Source organism: Dipodomys merriami, unplaced genomic scaffold, assembly GCF_024711535.1.
Source record: "Dipodomys merriami isolate MVZ:Mamm:240054 unplaced genomic scaffold, mDipMer1.0.p SCAF_3, whole genome shotgun sequence".
Lineage (NCBI taxonomy): Eukaryota > Metazoa > Chordata > Mammalia > Rodentia > Heteromyidae > Dipodomys > Dipodomys merriami.
Genome location: NW_027204492.1, coordinates 92,259,717 through 92,279,047, shown reverse-complemented (window position 1 = coordinate 92,279,047; position 19,331 = coordinate 92,259,717). Strand labels below are relative to the sequence as shown.

Here is a 19,331-nt window from a genome sequence, read left to right as displayed (position 1 = left end):
GGATAGCATTTTACTGCTTGAGCCACAGCTCCAATTTGGGCTTTTTGGTTGGTTAACTGGAGATAAAAATGTCATGGAGCCATGTACTGGTTGGTCACCCTGTAACCTTAGCTAGGCAGGAGGCTGAGATCTGAGGTTTGCGGTTCAAAGCCATCCCAGGCAGGAAAGTCCATGAAGCTCTTATGTCCAATTTACCAAGAGAAAACTGGACATGGAGCTGTAGGCTCAAAGTGGTAGAGCAATAGCCTTGAGCGAAAGAGCACAAGGACAGCACTTAGGCCCTGGGTTCAAGCTCTACAAGTGACCAAAACAAAAGCCCAGCTTACTTGATTCGAGTATCTCCAATTGCTGTTAGGAATGAAAAGCTAGAGAGAAGTAAGAGACAGAACATATTTACCATTCTACCAAGAGGTCTGAAGCAGAATGAATAGACACAGAGACAAGGAAATTAAAATCAGGAAATAAACTGAATAAAGAACAGCAAGCTAGGCATGGTGGCTCATGCTTGTAAACCTAACTAATCTGGAGGCTGACATCTGAGGATCGCAGTTTGAAGCCAGCCAAGGCAGGAAAGTCTTTGAGACTCTTACCTCCAATGAATCTCTAAAACTCAGAAGTGCAGCTGTGGCTCAAGTGGTTGAGAGCTAGCCTTGAATGGGAAAGCTCAGGACAGGTTCCAGGCCCACAATTCAAGGCCTAGGACCCACACAGAAAAAGAAGCAAAGAGCAGCAGGTTGCCCTGTCTTCACTATTTAGATATTAAATTACAAGAATAGGGAGACAAAGGCCCTCCCTGCCCCTTCCTTTTCTTTGGAAATATTAAGAGGCTGCTAGCTAGGCTGGGGCCCAAAAGTTTTTAAAAAATGAACAAAATAGCCCCATGCTGGTGGCTCATGCCTATGATCCTAGCTACTCCTGAGACTGAGCTCTTAGGTTGCCTGTTCAAAGCCAGCCTAAGCAGGAAAGTCCCTGGGACTCTTAGCTCCTATTAACCAGTAAAAGAGCCAGAAGTGGAGCTGTGGCCCAAGGGGTAGAGCCCCAGCCTTGAGGAAAAATAGCACAGGAAGCACAGGGACAATGCTCAGGCCCCAAGTTCAAGCCACAGGAACAGCACCAAAAAATAAGAATTGAGCAGAAATGCATTCCCCAGGTGGAGAGTACTGACATAATCCAGTTACCCCCATCGTTGTTATTCCTGCATGCTGGAGATAGTCAGACCAGAGCAGCACCCCCTCCTTTCATCACCCCTTAATCCCCTCAAGACACTAGAATGACTGTGCATATCTGAATTCCTTGGAAGAGAGTGACCTGGGGTCATTATGAGTTCCAAGTATAAGCAGAGGATGAACAGAGGAAATATTGCCCCAGAAGAAAAGCCCACGAAAACCCCAAAACACCTCTGTTGTCAGCTCTTCACTGGAAACCTCCTATTCAGGTTATTGGCCAAATGTTAGGGTGAATTAGAGAAAATGAAACAAAGGAAATAGCAACATTAGAGAAAATGAAGCATGGGAAATAGCAGCCAGGAATTTAGAGACAAACACTGAAGGCTATTTACACCTCTCTCTCCTTCCACACCCCCACCCAGCCTGGGTCTCTCTCTCTTTCTCTCTGTCTCTCTCTTTCTCTGTCTGTCTGTTTCTGTCTCTCTATCTCTCTGTGTCTCTGTGTCTCTCTGTGTGTCTCTGTGTCTGTCTGTCTGTCTGTCTCTCGCTCTCTGTTGGTTGTGAGGCTTGAACTCTGGTCCTAGGCATAGTCTCTGAGCTCTTTAGCTCAAGGCTAGGACTCTACCACTTGAGCCCCAGAGGCATTTCCAGTTTTCTGGTGGTTAATTGGAGATAAGAGTCTTATGAACATTCCTGCCCAGGCTGGCTTTGAACTGGGATCCTCAAATCTCATCCTCCTGAGTTGTTAGGATTCCAGACACAAGCCACTGGCACTCAGCTGCTTGGCCGAATCTCTTGTTGTATTTTTGTATCTAAAGATGGAATAGGAAGGACTGCCCCATCCCCTTATCATACCTGGTGCATATGCATGTGAGGCAAGACACCAGGTATGTCAGGATGTGTTTGAGCAGAGGCAGGTCATTTTGACCTTGGTCTGGCTGAAAATGCCTGTCACTCCAGGCTGAACATTCCATTGGGAGCCTAATCAAATGGACCCCCCCCCCGCAGCCAGTAACTGAATACAGCCTGATTTTCGTTTCTTTATTTCCTTGTTAAGACCTGTATAAGCTATATAAGCTTGACCCCAATTCCACATCCTCGCACAGCCTCTCTTCCATGGGAAGGTTGCTTGCCCCTTGCTGCTGTATCTCAATGAAAGTCCTAGCCTGCCTGTTGAGATAAATCCAGCTTGTTCCTTTCTCCTCCATTTACCTAACATGTGGTGTCAGAACCAGGCAGAGGAAAAGTGCCAGGAGTAACTGGGTTCCTTCTGCTGAGGGGTCACCTGCCCCCTGGTCCCTCTCATGGAGCCATGCTTACCCTCCTTCTGTTTTCTGACTCCTTTCTCTACCAGGAGCACAGAGTCTCTGTCCTTACTATTCTGGGATAAACAGGCTCCAGCCACAACCTGGAATTTCTTGAGTTCTATGGCCTTTGGTATTTAAGGGGTACATGTCCCATGGATGGCCACCCCACATGGTTTGAGGTCTTATTGGCCTCCTGTGGAAACCCCAGAGTTGGCCTTCTCTCCTTCTAATCTCCCTCTACATCCCCAGTCCCTGGATTCTTGATTTCCAGGCAGGGGCCTTTCCTATTTGACCAACTTCATCTATCATGCAGAAGCCTTAAGGACAAGATAATCAGCGAGGGTTTGTGGTAGATGTGCCCCAACACAGACCTAGGGACTCCAGAAGTGCCCCCTTTCCTCTGTGGGGTCTTGGAGATTTCAGAAGACTCCCACATTGCCTGACCCCTGACAGTGTAATTGAGACTTTGGGGATGCTGTCTCCTAATTATTGGGATCCATCTGTTTGCCTTCCCCAAAGCCTTAGGACACGTGCAGTGGCAGGACAGCTTACTCCATAGTCCTAGCAAACTTTCAGGCTGATTTACAGTCCCCCAAAATGAATTTGCTTATGTATCCACATCTGACCTCAGCACAAAAATGGAGCAAGAGTTTGGCACTTTCAATATTGACATTTGTGACATTCATTTTAAGTCATCTGACTTAAAACGAAACAGCAAGGGATCCGGGCCCCCTCCACACAAGCCTTCTTCCACCTCCACTCCAGACCCCCAACCCCTGCTTGTTCCGCACTGCTCACCAAGTCCTTCTCTTCCATAAGCTTCCTGGCCATCTCCTCTAGAAAGGATATGCCATCATTCAAGGAGACCTGGAGGACCCAAGTTATCCTATACACATAGAGATCCTCCCCATGACCCTGACTCTTCTTCACTTCAGGACCTTTCTCATCAACCTGCTGGATGACACTTGCCTGGCACTCCAAATTTTCCCCACATTTGATGACCTCACAAAAGCCACCGACATACTTTGGTTACAAGGAATCTTTGCTTATTTTATACCTCAACAAATTACCTTCTATCCTTTGGCTTTATATTTCCTCCTGTATCACTCTAGATGTTCTGTTCCCTCTTATTTGTCATTCCAACAATACTCTTCATTATCCTTCTCACCAATGGACTACTAGTGACTCCCCCTCCAGATTGGTCCTGGGGAGAATGGGTTTCTCTTACCTGTCTTAGGTGTCTTTACCTCCTAGCAAGCTTCCTTATCTCTGGGTCATCCTGCACTTTCTTGCCCCTAAAGCTCCCCACCCTTTGGATTTTGTTCCTTAACTGCATTGTACCACCCTGGCCTTTTTAACACTTCTCCTACTTCTCCAGTCCTACACCTCATCCCTAACCTAGCACCAACAATCCATGGTCAGGTTGGCCACCTCGACCTGGGGAAGTGCTGAGCTTAATCACACCACATGTTCACCCCCACCCCTCCCATGGACCTTGCATTTTGCCTTTTCACCTCTTCTACTCTAATCCCTTCAGACTCATTCCACCCTCTCTACCTTGATGTAAGGCATGTAAATGGGGTGGACACTACTCCCAGCCCTCCTGCCTGTTGGCATATGGATGCGTCCCCCAAGATCAAAAGGATTATGGAAGCCTCTTGTGGGACTAACTCGGATATTGGGCCTGTGGGGATTTTGCATCCCGAGGAGCTTGGACAAGTGCTCCCACAGCAAAACAGGGGAGTCTCTTCACTGGTGGACCCTTGAGGGACACCTTGGGACTTAACCATATCATCCCATGAGACATAGGCAGAAAAGGACCTTGGAGTCAGCAGTTGGACAAATTGAACATACCCCCCTATTTCACTCGCCCCCTAAACCCTACAGGTAAAAATTGTTCTTCCACCAGTCTCACCTCAAGCAGAGTTTAAGCCTTGGAAACCTCAGCCCAAGCTCCCCAGCTCCAAACCATTCCAAGATCCTCCACACCCCAACCCCCACCTCTCTACTTCTACTTTTAGCGCTAGCAAACTTCAGTCACACATTATTAAACCAGACTAATCCAGACCTGGGAAAGGATTCTGGGATAAGCCTACACTCCAGTCAACTATCCTGTGTTGGAGTGGGCCTCTCCAAAGTCACCTTCACCAATACCACCACAAAAAATACCTGTACCTCAGGACTCCCAGTCCAAGTGGTGGTGAAGCCCACTTGGGAAACTACAGCCAAACTACAGTATTTTATCCCTCCTGGTCCTGGGTCCCAATGGCTCATACTTGATCTATCCTCATGGGGTTTATACATGTTACCCAGGGGGCACAGGGTGACATGGCCATTTTAACCCTTCATCTACATATTCTGTCAGGCCATGAAGTAAATTGTTATCTCACCCAACACTAAACTAAAGAGAGAAGTTCCTCTTCCTGTCCTTTTAGGTATAGCCCTGGCTGGTACCACAGCCCTGGTTAGTACAGCCACAGACAACAACACACCCAACAGACCCAACAGTCACCAACGTCTGCCCAAATAAAAGAGGACCTCTCCTTAGTCAACAAAATCTTGATGCCCTATAAGAACAGCTAGACTCACTAGTGGAAATGGTCTTCGTAAACCAGTGAGGGCTAGGTTTAATAAGGGCCACAAAAGAAAGCATATGTGCATTCCTGGGGGAAGAATGCTGCTTTTATGCTAGCCAATCTGGCAGAATTTGTCAAAATAAGCAATTCTTCAAAAATATAAGGACCCAGAATGGAATATCCCATCCCTTGCCCTCCCCATGTAGGGATTTGTGGCCATCCTGGAGCCAGTAATGATTTTATTGGTGGTATGGGTGGGACACTGTATTGTTCAGAGTTTTTCTGACTTTCTCCAGGAGTATGTACAACACTCACTTCACATCCCAATGGATAGCTGAGTTCTTCCTGTCAGCAGTACATCAGCCCCTTAACAGAGGAGACACATGGCCCCTGGAAACCCACCCCCTCAACAAAGGAAAGGTCTAACCAACATTTACCCTACATTTACCCAAACGATCACAAACAAGGCCATACTAAAGCTACCAGCACAACTATGTTTATCATAGCATTATTCTCCATAGCTAAGATATGGAACCAACCCAGATGCCCCTCAGTAGATGAATGGATCAAGAAAATGTGGTTGATCACTTTGGAAAGTAGTATGGAGGTTCCTCAAAAGACTCCACATAGAGCTTCCCTATGACCCAGCAATTCCACTTTTGGGCATTTACCCAAATGATCACAAACAAGACCATACTAAAGCTACCAACACAACTATGTTTATTGCAGCATCAGTTACCATAGCTAAGATATGGAACCAACCCAGATGCCCCTCAGTAGATGAATGGCTCAAGAAAATGTGGTATATATACACAATGGAATTCTATGCTTCCATCAGAAAGAATGGCATTGTCCCATTTGTGAGGAAATGGAAAGACTTGGAAAAAATTATATTAAGTAAAGTAAGCCAGGCCCAAAGAAACATAGATCCCATGGTTTTCCTTATTTGCAATAACTAGTATATGTCTGAGACAAGCAGAAAAGATCAAATAAGCTGATGTTAGGTGAAATGAACCCCAAGATAAGGATTCAAACGTTTTTTCTTTCTTGTGATTGTTTCTAACGTATGTATAAGATGATTTTTTTTGTTGCTTTGTATGTTCCTCCCACACCGTATAACCCCTGTTTTCACTGTATTTGATGTTGGTATAATTTATGGATGAGAAGGGAAAAACCAAATCGTTTAAATGGGGATATAAGTGGAACCATGGCAACAATGAGATGTATGAGTCATTATGTCAAACAACGAAGTTTACAACTTTTTCCAGGGGTGGGAGGTTGGGGTTTGGGGGTGGGGCAGAACAGGGATGGGAAGGGGAAACAAAGGAGGAGGCAACAATGCTTGATAAGAAATGTACTCATTACCTTGCCCATGTAATTGTAACCCCAATATATGGTATTTTCACAATTTAAAAAAACAGCTAAAAAAAAGAGAAAGAAAATGTGGTTGATATACACACACACACACACACACACACACACACACACACACACACACTGGAATTCTACACCTCCATCAGAAAGAATGACATTGTCCCATTTGTTAGGAAATGGAAAAACTTGGAAAAAGTTATATTAAGTGAAGTAAGCCAGGCCCAAAGAAATATAGGTCCCATGGTTTCCCTTATTTACAATAACTAGTATATGTCTAGGAGAAGTAGGAAAGGTCAAAAGGTATGTATACATGATCATATAAGATGATGCTAAGCAAAATGAACCGCAAGATAGGGACACAAATATTTTTTCTTTCTTGCTATTGTTTCTAAGGTATCTATAATGTACTATGTGATGTTTTTGTTGTTTCGTTGTATGTTCCTCCATCACGGTATAACCTTGTTTATATAGTATTTGATTCCAGTGTCCTGTATATCGTATATACACTTCTCTAATTTGGGAGGTGAAGGGAAAAAACAAAATGCTTAAATAGGGATACAGGTTGACCCATTGGAACAATGAGATGTACAAGAAACTATGTTGAAAACAAACTTTAAAACTTTGGTGGTGGGGAGGAGGTGGTGGTGGTAGTTGTGGAGTTGGGAAGGAAGGGATGGTAGGAGAAAAAGGAGGAGCAACAATTCTTGACAGGAAATGTACTCATTACCTCACTCATGTACCTATAAGCCCTCAGTACAGTATTATAAAAATAAAAAAAACCTACAGAAATATGCCCTAATAGAAGACCAAAGCCTAAAATGAAACCCTCATGTCAGCAGGAAGTGACCAGAAAGGACAACCACTGACTTCTTTCCCAGGCCTCCTTTCCCAGCCAAATCTTTATATCTATCCAAGGACCAGATATTAAGGATTTGCTTCTCCTCTCTTTGCCCAACCTTTGTATGTATCTATAGATGAAATATGAAGGGTTGACCCCCACTCTGTTATCCCAGGGGTATATGGTTGCAGCTAGGCAAGGAGGTGCTTGACTGCAAGAGGGTCATTCCCATCTAGGGCTGGCCAAAAGTTCCCATCACCCCAGGCTGAGCATTTCATTGTGAGACCAGCCAATGACCCACCCTAGCCCTAAGTGACTACAGCCTGACTTTTGTTTCTTTGTTTCCTTGTTAAGACCAACTGACCTCCTCGCACAACCTCCATTCCCATGGGAAGGTTAGAGTCCTTGCTGGTTGATGGAGTCTGGCCTGCTCCTTTCTCCTCCATTTTCCTAACAAACAAAGTAATAAGGAATCACTTCAGTAATATCACATAAGAAGTATTTTTTCTCCTTAATTCTTATACTTCCTCATGAACTGCAATGTTTGGTAAATAGGGGAAAAAATTAAAAACCAACTCTCTTTCCTTCCCTTCTTCTCTCCCACCCTCTCTTCCTCTCTCCCTCTCTCCCTCTCCTTCCCTCCTTCTCTCTTTCCTTTCTCCCTCCTCTCGCTCTCCCTCTTTCTCCATCTCTCCTCTCTCTCTCTCTCTGTCTCTCTCTCTCTGTATTTCTCTGTCTCTCTCTCTGTCTCTCTCTCTCTGTCTCTCTCTGTCTCTCTGTCTCTCTGTCTCCCTGTCTCTCTGTCTCTGTCTCTGTCTCTGTCTCTGTCTCTGTCTCTGTCTCTCTCTCTGTCTCTCTGTCTCTCTGTCTCTCTGTCTCTCTGTCTCTCTCTCTCTCTCTCTCTCTCTCTCTCTGCTTGCCCAAATAATTAGTGTGCTCTGGCGAATGAACAAAGATATTTTTAAGGAACTTAGATTAGGAAAATGACCCCTCTTGGCACAAAACTTGTTTAAGGTAGAAAATTTATCTTAGATATGGATACTGGTCTTGGTGAGAGTGTGAGACAGAATTCATCCTTTGCTTTAAAGGATGCCCAAACGTTAATGATCCAGTTTAATGAGCAGACTAACCTCAAAATCTCTGACCAAATTAATAAAACAGTGTAACATCAAGCATGACAAAATGGAGCCGGGTGTTAGTGACACCTGCTTTTAATCCTAACTACTCAGGAGGCTGAGATCTGAGGATTAGAGTTCCAAGACAGCCATGGGCAAGAACAGCTGTGAGATTCTTACCTCCAAGTAACAACCAGAGAACCAGAAATGGCACTGTAGCCCAAAGTAGGAGAGCACTAGCCTTATGTGCAAAAACTCAAGGACATTGCCTAGGCACTTAGATTAAGTCCTAGGACTGGCACAAATACAATGCAAAATGGACCAGGTGTTTCATCAACAACAAACATTTATCCTAAGGTGAATACACAACAAGTTCCCAAGAGCCCCCTAGTCGCCCAGCTGGTGATAGCATCGCCATTCCTATTGGCCTTCCACTGGCCTTAGCACATCTGGAGTTCACTCTGCTGCTCTGAATTCCTTTGTGGTTGGATTTCCAGGCACGTGAAGGGACTAAGGTGAGAGCTTAGGGTGGTAAGAGGAGCCATACTTACTTTTGCTACATGCACCCACCATAATCTAGCTGCACCCCTGTGGTGAGCCTTGCATATGTCAAGTCCAGTTAGGAAGATGCATCCTTATGCCTCAGGAAGGTCTTCCATCCACATGGCCACACTGAGTTTGGCCAATTCGCGCTGTTGTCCTTGGGCAGGTGCAGCTTATGGATCACTACCTCATTTTTCTGAGAATTTCAGTAAGGCCAGAAGAGAGGAACATCTTGTCACTATGAAACGATCAGAGGAGCCCATTGTGACCCAAAAGAGGCCATTCACTCAAGAATAATGAGGAGCTCACAGAGTCTAGCGCACTCTTCTTGTCAACTTTGGGAGCTCAGTGCTGTCCTGGAAAGCTACATAACAGCAGCAAGACAGCTATCTCACTGCCCTTTATGGATATACCACAGATCAGCAGGTAATGCTCTTGTGCTGAAACAGGTGCTCAGATAACCCACCACATAAACTCCAGGTGAGGTCAGGAGCCAAGGTGACACACACACTCATGTGTATTAAGGGCCCTCCAATCCTGGAATAGAGGACACCCCACATGGCCCATGCCCATATGTCCTCCATGTAGCCCCAGAGCCTCAGCCTTCCTTAGCCTCCTGCCTGAGGAGCTGACTCCCTTGCTACCTCAGGCTCTCAGGCAGCAGATCCACCAGGGAGACGGGAGCCTCTATGACTCTAGAGTACTAAACAGAAAGAGCCCATGTGAGAACCTCCAAGGGGAAACTTCTCAAGTATAGGCACTTCCAGATTTCTTTTCTCCACAAGACCTCTAAACCCTCATCACAGAGCTTCTGCCCACCATACTACTTGTGATCCTCAAGGAAAGCTGTGATACGTCACAGTCACACCAATCACAATCCTCCCAAGCTAGAATGATGTGTTCATTCCCAAGGAAAGACCGTGAGTCTGGTGGGTGAGATGGCTTCATGACTGAGGAGAGGCTACTACCATGGCCTCTTCGTCCTCCTCTCCTCCCATCCTAAACACCTTACAGCCGATGTCTGTTGCTGAGATATTGCATTAACCTGAGACTCTGCTTTTCCCTAAAGCTGGAATATTTCCACTCTACACGCTCTATTTAATAAGAGTTCCAGAAGAAACCATTCCACTGATGAGGTTATCTGAGAGGCTCAACATGATGTGTGTGTGTGTGTGTGTGTGTGTGTGTGTGTGTGTGTGTGTGTGTGTGTGTTCTTAGGTCTTAGCACTTTCCTGTACCCATCTCCCTTCTTCCCTCCATTTAACTCCATAATATGCTCTTCAGCCTAACCCCTCTGGGCTGCCTCCACTGAAGATTATTTGTTATTTTTTTGCTTTGTAAGTTGTTGAGTTTGAACTCTGGGCCTGGGCACTCTCCCTCAGCTCTTCAGCTCAAGGTGATCGCTCTGCACTTGAGCCACAGGGCCACTTTCTCTTTTCTCGTGGTTAAGTGGAGATCAGAGTCTCACAGACATTCCTGCCTGGGCTAGATTTGAACCGCAATCCTCAGATCTCAGCCTCCTGAGGAGTTGAAATATAGGCATGAGCCACCAGCACCTGGCTTAGAGTTATTTTCTTGAGAGTCCACACTTTTTTTGATTTCTTGATGATCTTCAAGAAGTCTTGCACTTGTTCCTTAATGAGATGATACTTGTACTATAATCAAGAACGATAAAGGAAGATTTCTGTGGACACTTGGCTTTTCAGGTAGGATGTTTGTGTGCTTCCTTTAGAAACTGGGGAATAGACACATAAACAAATGGAGGAGCTTCTTTATATGCTCAGAAGTTGGAGTATCCACATTAGCGAGAAATGAGCATCAACTATCTATGGAAACTAAATCTCCCAAGAGGTCACAAATGGATGCTCAGTGGTCATTCTAGCTTTTATCTGAAAGCTTAATGCACTGTCTTTCTCTTTTTTTCGATCCGTAATGGGGCTTGAACTCAGGATCTGGGTGATGTCCCTGAGCCTTTTAACTCAAGGCTAGTGTTTTATCACTTTGAACCACAGCACCACTTTTGGTTTTCTGGTGGTTAACTGGAGATAAGAGTCTCAGGGACTTCCCTGTAGGGCCTGAAATCAAATAGCAACCCTCAGATGTCAGTCTCCTGAGTAGCTGGGATCACAGACATAAGCCACGGGCACCCTGGCTTAATTCATCCTCTTTGTGTTGCTTCTTGCCTAGAATTTACTCCACAGGGAAACACTTGCTTTCATGTATTGCACCCGTACAGGTGTTCAGGTATCAATGGTCATGTGGTGCATAGTGGACTCAGAGGTGACTTTACTCCTGTATGGGATGAAATTAGAAAATGCTCAGCCTACCAAGAAGATGAGATAGTATTACAAATGGAGATGCAGAAAATGGATGGTGAGTGACAAAGGGAACTTGCTCTACTGGCCTTTCCATAATCCTTTTCAAAGGAAATGAGGTGGTTTGGGATTGAAACACATCTATCACAGAGTAGGTACCTGGGAATACATAGAATTTCAAGGCAAATCTTGTCTTCTCAGAAATCTCCAAAGAGCCAGGCATAGGTGTCTCTCATCTGTATTTCTAGCCATTTAGGAGGCTGAGATCTGAGGATCATAGTTCCAAACAAGCCTAAGCAGATAACTCCAAGGCCCTTTACTCTCCCATTAACCATCAAAAAGCCAGAAAGTGGAGTTGTGGCTCTAGCCTTGAGAAAAATAAGCCAAGTGAGGGCACCAGGCATAAATTCCAGCCCCAGTACTGCATATTTTTAAACAGGAAAGAAATACTCCACACCAAGAAAGAAAAACTATTTTATCCAATAAGCTAGATTCACTAATTTGGCTGAGCACATACTTTGTAATCGTTTCTGGGAGAAAACATGAGTCCATTCACATGTCTGCTGGCCTTTCTGAGGTCAAAGGAACACGACTCTCCACTGTAGCACATGTGATGGTTCCACACATTTGAAAGCCAGCATGAATTTCCATGCTTCTTTACTCCTTTCAATGGCAAACATAGCTGCGCAATGTGAGCATGCTGGAACACCAAGATGGAAGCATCTTGTTGTGGAGATCACTCACACAACCAAATTTCACTTCATGGGCCCCTGAAATAATCTTTAGTGCCTTAACCCTTTCAAATCCCAGGCATCATGCACATTTCCAGCTAGCCGTTATTTTCATACACAGCTTCTAAGCTTGCTAAGCTTATCTAAATGTTTTCACAGGGAAGATAATCATTCATTCACACTTGTTGTTAAAAATGTGAATATTTATTTGGCTTTTTCTGTAACTCAACTCTTGCTCTGAGGGCACTATAAGCATGAATCTGGTATACAATATTTGAAGGTAATTATATGGGTTTCACATGGAGACGCACTGTGTAAGTATGTGTGTCAGTGCTCGCTTCAGCAGCACAGATACTAAGTATGTGCATCATTATCAAATTAAGATACATACTTGACTGTGTTCCTCTCTCTTTGCCATTAACACTTAATAGAAATAGATGTATGATGTTCCCATGACAGCCCATTCAACTTCTTCCCTGGACTCTGAGAGACACAATCTTGTTCTGAGGTACCTGAAAGGGATAGGCCTGGGCATTATGAGAGCTTTGAGTGAACAGCAGAACCCTGACAGTTAGAGGGTCCCCAGATAATCTATCTACCAACCCACTGTGAATCCTGCACAATGAGGGGGAGGTGTACTGAGGAAAGGCCTCCTTCTGTACTAAGCAACCCTGAGTGTAACAATCTTCTTCTGAAATCTGCAAGTCAGGCAAGTAGAGAGGTTAGAACTCTGTCAGTGGTGAAAGACAGACTCTGAGGGGGACAAACAAAGTGATGGACCTAGAGAGTCTGCAACTGTTCGATGTGTCTCTCTGCACTTAGCTCTGCAGCTAAGTCACTCTGACCCCTGAACCCCTTCTTGTCACTTAAGGAACACTTGGATTCCAAGAGTGTGACAGAGATTCTTGGTGGGAGGTACCCTGGGCTCTGTGTGGGGCAGATGATTGCAGAGGATAAGTCAGAGGGTGCCTCCATACCATTGATTGTCCCCCAAAGAATTCATCTGCAGCACTCTCTCAGCCCTGCACCAAGGAAACTATGGCATTGAAAACACGGTCGTAACATCTGTGTGTCTGAGAACTGGAGAGGCCCCAGCTCTGGAAGTGCTCACGCCTTGGGCTCTTCTGCTGGTGGAGATAAATCCTCTCTCTGCCAGGCAGGCACCAGTGGCTCACACTGGAATCCTATCTACTCAGGAGGCTGAGTTTTGAGGATTGGGTTTTGAAACCAGCCCAGGAAAGAAAGTCTGTGACACACTCACCTCTGCACAACTACAAAAAGAACAAAGAAGGAAAAAGCCAGCAGTGAGCTATAACTTGAGTGGTAGACTGCTAGCCTTGAGCACAAAAGTCAAGAAGAGTGACCAGGCCCAGAATTTAACCCCAAGACCAAGGGGATAAACTCCTCCCCTTAAATGCTGTTCCAGACAAACCCTGGTTGTATCCAAGCTGGTATCCCCAAGCCATGGTCAGTGAGGCATAATCACCTGAGTCCCCCCTCCCGCCCCCGCCACCACTGCCCTCTCTTCTACTTTATAGTTTTACTGCTGTGTGGGTTTCCAGCTCAAACCCTTCTACTTGCTAGGCAGATACTCTATCAATTCAGATACTCCAAAGTTTTTTCTGTTTTTCAACCATTTACTTACAAACTTTAATTCAGCAAAGGTCTCTGTGTGGAAAGAACAGGGAAGGCACCCCCCAGGGAGTGGACTGCGTCCCCAGAGACAAGGGAAGGAAGTGAGTGGCCCAGTTGGACAAGAGCAGGGACCAGCTCCGGACACTCACACGCATGGACGGGTCTTGCTAGTGGAGGGCAGGGCAGTCTGTACTGGGAAGGAGGGATGCCACCTCCAATGGTGGGGCTCAGGGCTCTGTCCCAGACCAGGACTGTCATGGGCTCAGTGGCCACAGCAGATGACTGCTCCAAGGGGGAATTCTATCTCTGTGCCTTGGCTTGGGTGGAAGGGGCAAGCCTGCGAGGAACAAGACTTTAGCTACAAACGTTTTCTTTAGCTGGTTTTCCAACAGTATTCAATTGTTATAGCCTTAAAAGCCGTGGACCACAATATTTTTCATTATACTTTCCACATATTCTTTTTTTGGCGGGGGGAGGGGTTTGGTCATTGGTCCTGAACTGTGGGCCTGTGCATTGTCGCTCAGCTCTTCTGCTCAAGGCTAGCGCTCTACCACTTGAGTCACAAAGCAACTTCCGGCTTTTTTCTTTTTGCTTATATGGTGCTGAGGAATTGAACCCAGGGCTTCATGCATGCAAGGCAAGCGCTCTACCCCTGAACCACCTTCCCAGCCCCACTTTCCACATATTCTAGGTAATGAGGAACATTGTAGCAGGCACCATTTCATAATTTGTGAAAAGGTGTACCTAAATTGTAAGTCAGGCTTGCCTCAAATGCTGATATTCTCAATCTCAGGCTCATGAGGAGGTGGAATATTAGACATCAGCCACTCACTGTAGCTAATCTACCACACCTTCTATAGGAGGGAAAATTTCAGGTCATAGGTATTAGTCTGAGGTTCTGTTTTTTCTTTGTCATATGTGCGGCTCTAATTCAGGGCTTGGGCCCTGTCCCTGAGCTCTTTCCCTAAAAGCCAGCACTCTACCACCAATTTGAGTCACAGTGCCACTTCCAGCTTTTTTTTTTTTTTGTCTGTCACTTGAGCTACAGCGCCACTTCCCACTTCCTGCTTTTTTGTGATTAATTGGACATAAGAGTCTCGAGGACTTTCCTGCCCAGGCTGCCTTTGAACCACAATCCTAAGATCTCAGTAGCTAGAAAAACAGGTGTGAGTGGCTGTTGGGCAGCTTAGTGAGCACTTCTTAGGAGGGATTCAGACTCTGAGAGGTTCAGGTTGGAGAGCTGTCTACAAGGTAAGCAGAGTAAATCCTACTATTAAGTGGGAAGCAGTAACCTTAATGTCAGCTGTTACCCAACATTCCACCCCTCCCGCAGCCTCCCCTTCAGATTCTTGTGGCCATGGAGACAGTTTTGAACACTAACTTGCCAAGGAGAGGTAGTTTGTCTAAGCCGAATCCAGGAGAGAGAAGTTGATCCGCAAAAGCGCTTATTCAGGTAGAAAATCATAAAGTAAGTCAACAGCATCGATTCTTTCATACTCTCAGTCCTGAGCCCTGGGGAATATCAGGACAGTTGAGCACTCCTCCACCATGTATGCCTTTAACACTCACCGACCCAAGTAACCTTAAGTTCTCCCTCCAGGTACTGTGAGAATAGCTTTAGTCTAGGGTCCTAGATATAAGAGGTCTTTGGATATGTGAGGGAAGCAGAGACAGCCTCATACTATTTGGCAGGTCCGCCAAAAATCTATATTCACTCTTGTTCTCAGCCACATTCCTATTGGCCTCTGGTTAGGTGAGGAGTCTACCTTTTTACACTCCCTGCTACCACAATGGACACTGAGAAAACCTTTGCTTGAAGACATTGGTGTGCAGAGGGCAGAACTCTCCAGGGCCTATGTGTGTGCCTCAAACACTCATGGTATATATTGGTCCAGGACATTGACATCCACCATGGAGTGATAAAGGAAATGAGAACCTTGGCTGGTCAGTGCCAAGACTTATGGAAAGGACCTTAGACTTCAGATTAAGGGAGACACAGAGCAAGTGTGCCCCTGTGCTCTCTCATCAGTGTAGTGATATTATACTTGCCTTTCTAGACCATACAATGTTAGGGATTAGGTAGACACATATATCCTAAATTTAACACACTGCCAGTCCAGATGCTCACTGAAGCCTCAAAAGGAAGACTCATGAGCAAATGTGATTGGCCTAAAAAACATATGACCAACCCATGCAGTGACTCTGTGGAAGCCCCAGATCAGGTGATCAAACAACTGAGTCTTTACTTCTGTTTTTTTTTTTTGTTGTTGTTGTTGGTCATGGGGCTTGAACTCTGGGCCTGGGCGTTGTCCCTCAGCTCTTCAACTCAAGGCGAGCGCTCTACCACTTGAGCTACAGCGCCACTGAGTCTTTACTTCTGTATCTAAGGGATGGGGTAAGACCTGTAGAGAGTCAAGGTAAGGTGTAAGGCAGCACCAAGGATGGGTAACTATACCTTATTTCCAGTCTGAGTCCTGATTTCCTCCAACTGTCTAGGAGGTGACTGGTATCATGAGTGGTGTGGGACTTCTGCCTGGACTAAAGGGGAGGAATTAGGTAGGAACAAAGGGAAATTGCAGGTCAGATCACCCTAAAGAGGCCTAGAACAGTATGTCTAGGTTCAGGGCAAATCACTTTAGCCTCTTAGGTTCATTTCCAAGAGAAGTTTAACTTGGGCTGAAGAGTTATCCTCAGCCCAGCAGAGCTCTGTGAGGAGACCAGTAGCTCCTTTTAAGATATAGGGAAACTTCTTATATTGTAAGGCCAAGGTGGCACCACGCAGCATTATGGGGAGGAAAGGGCATCAGGGCTCTCTCTCAGGTCTGCAAGATGCATCTGGACATCACCAGAGGGAAAAGGCCTCAACCATGTAAAATTGATTATGAATACCATGAGAGATCCCACAAAAAAGAAAAGCCCTGCATCCTGCCCACTTTTTCAGACTTGGGAAATGTCTTCTGGGTGTTCACATGAAGTGTTTATATGTTTCTGTCTCCCAGGAATCAAGAGGCTGGGTCCTTACATTGAAGAAATTCAGTGAAAAGAACCTGATCAGCAAGAGGGAGTGTTCAGAAGCTATGTGGAGTTAAGGTGAGGACAGGTATAAAGCCCAACTCATACACATGGACATCACTAACAGTCTTCCACTCCTTTACCTGTGAGGAAAGCCAGAAAGCATAGGAGCATTCATCTCCCCTTACATCTTTGGGTTTTCTCAGAGAAATAAGATTTTTGCTCTGGGATTGTGGCCTTAGGTCCTGAGAGAGAAAGTTCCCAACCTGACATTTAACAAGGAGAACACTGAGGCAGTCCTCCAGCAATATGGCCACACTGCATGTGCTCACCTTTGCAGTTGCCCTTGGGCCCATGTCATGTATTCTCATTGCCTGTTGTTCAAATATAAGGACCTGGACACCACTTGAGAGAGTGTTCCTCAAGCCAGCAAAGAGTAGTGCACACATCTGCAGGAGAACTTGGGCACCTAGAGTGAGTTCAGTAGAGGCTGTCTATTGCAGAACATTAAGAACCATGCAGTCTACCTCCCTCTCAATGTCCTGCCTGCAGGCCCCATGTTTTCCTTGAATGCTGGAGCCCAACGGAGAGAGAGGTCTGACTCACTTCCTGCTGCACATACTCCAGGGACTAGGAGGCCAAGGTCTTGGTTTGCAGAGTTACCCTCATGTAAACCAGCAGACAACCCTCTGCCAGGTTCAGAATTTTAGATTGAGGTGCATATGATGAAATGGTACCATATGCTCCACAACTCCACATCGCTCAGTACTACACACCCCACCAGCACCCCAGAAACTCAGATTCACTCAGGATCTTGTGCGTTCTAGAATTGTTCCCTCACTGTTAGGCTTCAGTCAATCGATACAAGAGGGGGACAGGAAACTATTTGGCCCTAGAGCAAGAAGGGGAAGACCAGGAGTAATTGCTAAGGGAGCTGGCAAGAGGAACATTGCCAGCTGAAACTGCTTCCCTGCTTTCTCTCCCACAGGCCTAGGAGTCATCATTGAGCTGCACTCCACCCTCTGACTAGCTATCCCCAACGACAGCCAGGATGCCTTATACTCAGAGGACCCTTCCCTCTGAGCTACAAAGAGGCCCTGTGGCCCAAAGCCAGGCCACAGGCCGGGTGGGTGAGCAATTCCCCCAAGACCAGCAGGAGATCTCGACCACTTCACTGTTGTTTGGAATTCTAGTGGAGGTGTCAGTAACTTTGCTCCTGAGTGATATAGTTGGGGAAAATAATGAGGAAGATCAAGAACCCCACAATCAGGAAAGGGAAGATGTGCACCCTGACGATGATGAGATATTGCAGAATGCCATGCAGAAAGAGGCCCTAGCATTGGTGCGATACATGTTACGTCAGTACAATTCATGCCAGCCTGTTACTGATGTGGATATGCTGAGTCGCATCACGGGAGTTTACCGGCCTCACTTCCCTGTGATCTTAGACAAAGCTTGTATCTGTATGCAGCTACTGTTCGGTATTGACGTGAAGGAGGTGGACACTGTCTTCCACACCCACGTGCTTGTTATAGCTGCAGGTATCACCTACGATGGTGTTCTGAGCCATGTGCAGGGCATGCCCAAGACGGGTCTGCTGATAATTGTTCTGTGCATCATCTTCACGGAAGGGGGCTGTGCCACTGAGGAAGTCATCTGGCAAGTGCTGGAAAAGATGGAAGTGTATCCTGATAGCGAACACGTTATTTTTGGAATACCTAGGAAGCTGCTTATGGAAGATTTTGTATATGAGCAATACCTGGAGTATCACCAGGTGCCCGGTAGCGACCCCATTGCCTATGAGTTCCGGTGGGGCCCAAGGGCTTATGCAGAAACCACACAAAGGAAAGTCCTGGAACACTGGGCCAAGTACAGCGGGATTGACCCAAGCTCTATACCTACACTGTATGAGGAAGCTTTACAGGAAGAAGAGGGAGCAAATATCAGCGATAGCACTTCTTTAATAAAAGAGTGACTCTTCCTCATTTGAACTCAGTTAGGAAACTGGTTCCACCTTAACATCCCAGTGAACCAGCGATTTACTTGGGAGTGGTTGAAATGTCAAGTGAAATAAATTACAATATTGAGAGGCTCCCTGTGAATACTTGCCTCAAGCATTTTCTCTGTGACACAACACAAAAAAACATATACATTGTCTTGATTTTGGTTGGGGATATGTCTATTTGTATGGGAAAGTACATCTTAAGGATAAGGCCCACTATGCAAAGACTGCTTTCTTCTGCTAACCATTATTTTAGCATCTACTCTTGGTAATATCTTTAATTAAAACACAAGTTGGTATAGGGGTTTAGGCCACAACCTTATGAAGAAAATATGAAGTGAAATGAACTAAGGAAATGGAAGGAAGAGGTTTTTTTTATTTATTTCTTTGTTTTTCTTTTCCTTTTGTTCGTTTATTAAACTTTGGGATGGTAAGCACCTGCACCGAAAGGGTGGGACAAAGTATGAACAAGTGCAACAGTGTAACTCATATCCACACTATATTGAATGAGTTATACAACTTCTGGATGGGTTTGGGAGGGATAGACTGGGAGAGAGCATGAGAAGGTGACATTTTCTAGGAAAAAACGTACTCTATCTGCCTTATACATATACCTGCAACTCCTCGGCACATCACCTTGGGAAGAACAATATAAAATTTCACAGAAAGAAAAGTTTTGTGGGCCTTCAATGGCTCATGCCGGTAATCCTACTCAGG

General features: G+C 45.5%; 1 protein-coding gene across 3 annotated transcripts in view; it reads left to right on the top strand.

The window, feature by feature from the left end:
• Positions 1-18,670, top strand: part of LOC138839652 (melanoma-associated antigen 10-like) — a 29,989-nt gene extending 11,319 nt beyond the window's left edge. The window contains exons 1-3 of one of the 3 annotated variants that reach the window (XM_070039218.1): positions 9,263-9,345; positions 16,600-16,690; positions 17,601-18,670. In XM_070039218.1, coding sequence (XP_069895319.1) covers positions 17,664-18,587 — 924 coding nt within the window. In that variant the 5' untranslated portion in view covers positions 9,263-9,345; positions 16,600-16,690; positions 17,601-17,663 and the 3' untranslated portion in view covers positions 18,588-18,670. Of the gene's footprint in view, positions 1-9,262; positions 9,346-16,599; positions 16,701-17,600 lie in introns of those variants that run through there. The other 2 variants (XM_070039216.1, XM_070039219.1) reach the window with 2 other exon arrangements.
• Positions 18,671-19,331: the final 661 nt, after the last annotated feature.